General features: G+C 37.2%; 1 protein-coding gene across 4 annotated transcripts; it reads left to right on the forward strand.

Annotated features, from left to right (window-relative positions):
* The first annotated feature begins 415 nt into the window (after window positions 1-415).
* LOC129285303 (ABSCISIC ACID-INSENSITIVE 5-like protein 7) lies at window positions 416-4,976 on the forward strand. Of its 4 annotated transcripts, XM_054920935.1 has the most exons (6): window positions 416-563; window positions 1,475-2,818; window positions 3,268-3,339; window positions 3,429-3,461; window positions 3,633-3,714; window positions 4,249-4,976. In XM_054920935.1, exons 2-5 carry the CDS (start codon window positions 1,736-1,738, stop codon window positions 3,705-3,707), a joined length of 1,263 nt encoding a protein of 420 aa, XP_054776910.1. In that variant the 5' UTR covers window positions 416-563; window positions 1,475-1,735; the 3' UTR covers window positions 3,708-3,714; window positions 4,249-4,976. The 4 variants fall into 4 exon arrangements, with proteins under 4 accessions (XP_054776910.1, XP_054776907.1, XP_054776908.1 ...); XM_054920932.1 differs by lacking the exon at window positions 4,249-4,976 and having other exon boundaries at window positions 3,633-3,947; XM_054920933.1 differs by lacking the exon at window positions 4,249-4,976 and having other exon boundaries at window positions 1,573-2,818; window positions 3,633-3,947.
* Window positions 4,977-6,109: the final 1,133 nt, after the last annotated feature.

The following is a 6,109-nucleotide window of genomic DNA, read 5'->3' on the forward strand; positions in this document are numbered from 1 at the left end:
ATATTTAATTAACTTTTTAAAATTATCAAACCAGACTAAAATTTGCTTACATTTAGACAGAGTTGTAGAACAAAAAAAAAATCGACAATAACTAACACAACAATGCTATTAATTAATTATTCACCATTTCAAAACGATAGTATAAATTATTACATGATAAGTGATTGGCTTCACTTTCATCGATGAAAAATTATAAAAGGATCACCATAGAAAACTTTGTCGGAAAGTACAATCCAGCGGTGCAGATCGTTCCACCTTTCTTACTCTTATTGGAGGCCTGTCAATCAGCCTCTACTCCTCTCTGATTGGCCCACGTTTCGAGATCTCTCTGGCTATCCTCTCCAATTTCCCCAATATTTTAATTAATCCATAAAGTCTCACAAAAATACAAAATTCCCACTTCGGTCCCCAGCTCTCTGCTTAAATGGCCGACTGGAGTCAGAGCGGCTCAAGACACTTGTCGCCTCCACCATCTCCCTCCCTCGAGATCGCTTCCACACGACACTCCTACACGGCTACACTCACTCCACGGAAGAACAGGGAACAATTTTAGGGAAAAAAAGGTAATTATTTTACCACAGGCTAAAAAAAAAACTTTATTTTGCTCCTCTCTCTCTCTCGTTTTACGCTAATTATTCCCATATATTAATTTTCATGATGTCTTTTCTGGGGATTAAATTGGACGGGACATTCCGTTTTTTTTTATGCTTCCTAATTTCTTCTTCGTTAAGGGGCTTCCTGGTCGCTGGAGGTAAAACAAAAAAAGTTTTGAGCTCTGCTTGGTCTCGGCGGGTTTACTTTTAGATGTATAGGTGGAGGGAACAAGGGAGCTCCCATAATTGGTTGTTTAGTGTGGAAAAAGAAAAAAATTGAGACGGGTTATTGATGTATTAGAAAAGGGAAATTTTAGTTAAAGTAATCCCAAAAGAGCATAATCTATGTTGGTTGGTTGTAGGGATAAAGGTCTAAAAACGGTTTAGTGTTTGGAAGTCGTGAGTAGCGTAAACTTAGTTCCTAGTAAAACAGAACAGAGTGTAAACTTGGACGAATCCCTTCCTGGTTGGCAATATATATATATATATATATATATATATATTTTGGGTGGCTGAAATCGGGAGATTACAGAAGTTATGAATTACTGAGTTTGGGACTTGAAGGTGAACAAATTACAATGTAGATAATCTATCTGAGTCGCGATTATTGGGAAGTCAGTCATTGCCTGTATGATGGGGTTTTCGGCTTCATCATTGTGCTTCTTTGGCTTCATACTGTTGCAATTGTACATAAAGCATTCTAAATGTATTTGGAAGGTCAAGCTCCATTATTTAGTTTGTGTGAAATTCTTTCAGTTCCTTTCTTGGGCTTTTTTTCTGGAACTTGTGGCTGGCTGTAATTCGTACCTCTGCAAGATTGTACATGAAAAGATTCTTTGATTCAATTGTTTATTGTTCTCTCGCTTTTGACAAGCGTGCAGTTTCATTTAACCTCGGAACGGTCCCTGGCAATCTATTTTGAGCAGAGGTTTATCATGAGAGAAGACATTAGAAAGTTTCTTCCTTTTTTCTGTTACAGAGTTTCCCTCTAAGAAGCTGTCTCTTCCTTTTTGCTGAAAACAACTCATGATCTACTTGCTACTAGTATTAGTTCAGTACGATTGCTGTGCAAGAAAAGAGTTTCCTTAAGTAAAGCCTCTTTCGTCAGCTTGAAGAAGTCTTCATTCAAAATTCAAAAAAAGATGAGATCGAGCATGAACTTCAAGGGCTACGACGAAAGTGACAACCGCAATTCCATCGGGAATGGAATCAAGCCACCTACAAATCTCACACTCCTGAGGCAACCTTCAATATACTCCCTCACTTTTGAAGAGTTTCAGAGCACAATAGGTGGGCTTGGAAAGGACTTCGGCTCAATGAACATGGATGAACTCTTGAAGAACATATGGACAGCTGAAGAGACTCAATCACTGGCTGTGTCATCTTCAGCTAACGGAGGACAAGGTGGTAAAAACAACACCATCATCAACAACGACTATTATTATAATAACCCTAATGGTAATTTGCAGAGACAAGGGTCACTTACTTTGCCAAGAACTCTTAGTCAAAAAACTGTTGATGAGGTTTGGAGGGACTTGATGAAAGACAGTGGTGGGGCTAACAGTACGAAAGATAATAGTGGTGGGGTTGTTCCTTCTGCTTCTGCTTTGCCTCAGAGGCAACAAACTTTAGGTGAAATGACATTAGAGGAATTTTTAGTAAGAGCAGGCGTTGTCAGAGAAGACAATAATGTGCCTCTTCAAGTTGGAAGACCTCATGGCAACCAATGGTTCAATGGTGAAAATACTGGTTTGATGCTTGGGTTTCAACAGGCAAACGGGAATTTGGGTAACACTAATACGATGGTGAATAGCCATAATCCAGTTCCCAAACAACCTTCCACACTGTCATTACAGGTAAACACTGCTAACCCTACCCAGCACCAGCAGCCACCGCTTTTCCCCAAACCGCCAAATGTGGCTTTTGCCGCCGCCGCCGCGGTTGGTCCGATGCATTTGTTGAATAATTCTCAGCTTGACGGGAGGGGAGGAATGATTGGAGTTCAGGGAGGTGGTTTGACGGTGGTGAAGTCTCCGACGAGTCAGATATCGTCGCCACCGGAGGTTGTGACGAGGAGTAAGGGGGATGCGTCGTTGCATTCGCCAGTATCGTATGTGATTAACAGGCCCAGGAAGAGCAATCCGTTAGAGAAAGTGGTGGAGAGGAGACAGAGGAGGATGATAAAGAACAGAGAATCGGCTGCCAGGTCTCGCGCTCGTAAGCTGGTCAGTGTCAGTGTTCTCGTTACTCATTCAGCTTTATAGGGCAAAAAGATAGCATCGTTCACTGATAATTTTACAATATACCGACAGAAACAAAACTGTCAAAGTCTTAACTCAGTACCGCAATAGTTTCTCAACAGATTGAAGCAGTGATTATTGCATAGCAGATATCGTGGTAAAGGCCTAATGTTATGCCCAAAAAAAAAAAAGTAAAGGGCCTAATGTCATAGTTATGAAGGAAAGTATTTTTTTAAACATGAGAATGGAGGTTTGGTCAAAAAAAAAAAAAAAACATGAGAATGGGGGTTTAAATTTAATCTCTTACTCTGCCTACGGCTTCATCATTAGAGCATATCTAACAATGAAGGACACACTAGTTTCTTATTTCTATTTAAACTTTGACCCTCCATAAACGCGCAGTAATTGTATTTTTTATCTCTTGGAAATGGCAGGCCTACACTATAGAACTGGAAGCTGAAGTTACTAAACTGAAGGAATTGAACCAAGAACTAAAAAGAAAGCAGGTATACATATCGTTTTGAGCCACATCCTCATCAGTAGTAATTATGTGACAATCTTTAGCCAGATTTTGACTTTATTTCTGTTGATGTAGGCTAAATTTGTGGAAATGCAGAACAATAATCAGGTATGATTTTCATTCTCTTTTGACTCACATCATTTTGAATGCTGTACTGTCGCTCAATAAAGGAGACATTCCCCCCCCCCCCCACACACACACAGATTTACACAATAATGAAAAACACCTAATATATGGCCAAATAATTGTTTTTCCCCCCTCCTGTGTTTATTTTGGCAGGCTTTGGTGACACTGAAAGGGGCATGGGGAGGTAAAAGACAGTGCTTGAGAAGGACACTTACAGGACCATGGTAGACTCCCGGTTGGTCTTCTGTTTTTAAGTGACAGTTAAATAGAGGAAGCCACTGTCATGTTATAAGGATTGGGATGCTAGATACTAGATTAGGTTGGTAGCTTTATGTATATTAATGGTTGCATATGGAGATTAGAACCCATGTATTTGCTTCGTGTTGTTGATTTTCTAATCTGTTCACATAGGACTGCAGGATTAGCCTGTTGAACTGCTTAAGTAATATCTAACCGTCTTCCACTGAATCTTAGTTATGTTTACAAGTATTTCTATAATCTATTTGCCAAAAAGGCCAAGTTAATTCATCAATAATACACGAAAACATCCATAGAAGACCGGAAGTACTTCAAGATCGAACAATATTCCACTGATTCTCATAGGATACTAAAAAACTAGAACTTCTGTATGACTTCTTGCCCTTCCATTAAAGCTAAATTTGGCTATAGCCAATGCAAAATCTGTTAATGTGGCAAGTCCCTCACTAGGATAATCTGTTACAGTAGAATGTCTGTTGTAAAATTAACAGTGTCAATATTTTTTCTGCAGATGCAACTAGGACATTTGCTTTTGATCGCTTTAGAATATTTGCAGCAATCGTTACTTCAATCTCTTCAGAAACATGAGTTATTGGTAATTAAGAGAACCAGTATATGATATAAAGACTCATTACAGGATAGCGCAACGGAAGGCTTGTCACATCAAACAGAGATGTGTTGAACTTCTTGGTTGTATACCTGTATTATCATTGGCACTGCCCCATCAACTGTTTCAAGAGAGGAGTTTTTATCTAGTCGGCTTTTTTATCAATATACTACAAACACTAAAAAAAATTACTTAAATACTGCAATGTGAAAAGTATTTATTAAAATGTTACACCAAAAATTGTTTAGATGAAAAATGAGTTTGAAGTTGTGAACAAGTCATTTAAGTAAAGAATGATTTTAGAGTCAAAAATTATTTTTTTATTTAATGAAAAGTGAAATCATTCAAGTTAGGAGCGATTTTAGGTGAATGACTTTAGCTTTTTTAATTGATATGACATTTTATTTACTTTCGAGAATCTTTGATATTGGAGATATACCTGATGATGGATTCAACATATTGGTAATGATATTGGGTATATGATAAGTTTTTCACCTTCTTCCATTTATACCATCTTTTTTCCTTTAAAAAAAGTGTTATAATCTAATATATTATTATTTATTTTAGATTGACATAGTAGATGGGTTATACAAGCTAGCAATTAATTATCATTTAGAATGTTGTCATTGCATTGATTATCAAGATAGGATTGCTCAAAACTAACGCAACATCTTACTTGTAATTAGAGAACAATGATTTAACAAGGATTCTTAGCCTACTCCATCAAAAGTTGAGTTGCCTTGTTCACAGATTCCTCAAGATAAACTGAGCAAGCGATGTGGTGGGTACTTGTCTATCCAACCACCAATTGAAAGTAAAAATGCAGGGGAACAAGGTCGTCAAAATTTTAGTCAATTTCATTATATGCTAGCTTCTTCATTATCATTATTCCCTTTCACCTTTTCCAATCGTATTCAATTTGAGTCACATTACATGCCACTCTTATCATAATTCATTTTCAACTCACCCACTTTTACTCAATTTAGATCATTCATATTTTGCTTGATGATCTTGTATTATTTTCGGTTGAATACAATACTTTTACTTTGGAACATGGTGGACCATTGTAACATCCCGAATTCTTAATTTTGACAATAGATGTTAATTGAGGGATAAATTGTTAATTATTAAATTGATTGAATAATTAGAATTTTGAATGGTGAGTTGATATTTTGACTTGTTGGGATGTTAAATGACTAGGATTGAGTGGGAGAATGGCAGGCCAGCATGAAGCAGGTGAGCTATAATGAGAAGTTTCTTGCTGTGCCATGCACTGCAATACATTACACAAAAATCTCATTAATAAGGTCGTAAATCAGACATGAGGGCAGAGGAGAAAAGGGAAAAGGAGCATGAAGGAGAAGATGAAGAGGGGTCTTCTAGTAGGGCAAGAGATCTCAGAGCATCGGGAGTTAGTTTTAACTAGTTGCTTTTCGAGTAAGTTTCATACCTCCATGAGCTTCTATTCTACACTAATTTCTTTTAATTTGAGAGATAGAGAAATTGAATTCAGGAGTTTTAAGAGTTTGTTTTTTAACATATAAGTATTAAAAAGGTTCTCAAAGGTTAAACTACGGTTTTGCGACTAGTCTAGTGATTTTCAGTTGAGCTACGAGGTTATAAGTTTGATTTAACCTGAATTATGAGGTGTTAAAAGAGTGAGAATGTTTGTGTGGATGGGCGAGGAGCTATTAAAGTAACAGAAGATTTAAATAATTGATCAGGACTTAAGAGGAATAAGTGGAAGTGATTGAGTAGTTAATAA

Source organism: Prosopis cineraria, unplaced genomic scaffold, assembly GCF_029017545.1.
Source record: "Prosopis cineraria cultivar Desert tree isolate PC_DT_omini unplaced genomic scaffold, ASM2901754v1 PC11, whole genome shotgun sequence".
NCBI classification, from domain to species: Eukaryota; Viridiplantae; Streptophyta; class Magnoliopsida; order Fabales; family Fabaceae; genus Prosopis; species Prosopis cineraria.

What these genes read in the sequence shown, in the direction of transcription:
- LOC129285303 (XM_054920935.1), top strand. Translation starts at nt 1,736, where the DNA reads ATGAGATCGAGCATGAACTTCAAGGGCTACGACGAAAGTGACAACCGC. An exon ending in GGTCTCGCGCTCGTAAGCTG is followed by an intron (nt 2,819 to 3,267) that starts GTCAGTGTCAGT and finishes TGGAAATGGCAG; the next exon opens with GCCTACACTATAGAACTGGA. An exon ending in AAATGCAGAACAATAATCAG is followed by an intron (nt 3,462 to 3,632) that starts GTATGATTTTCA and finishes TTATTTTGGCAG; the next exon opens with GCTTTGGTGACACTGAAAGG.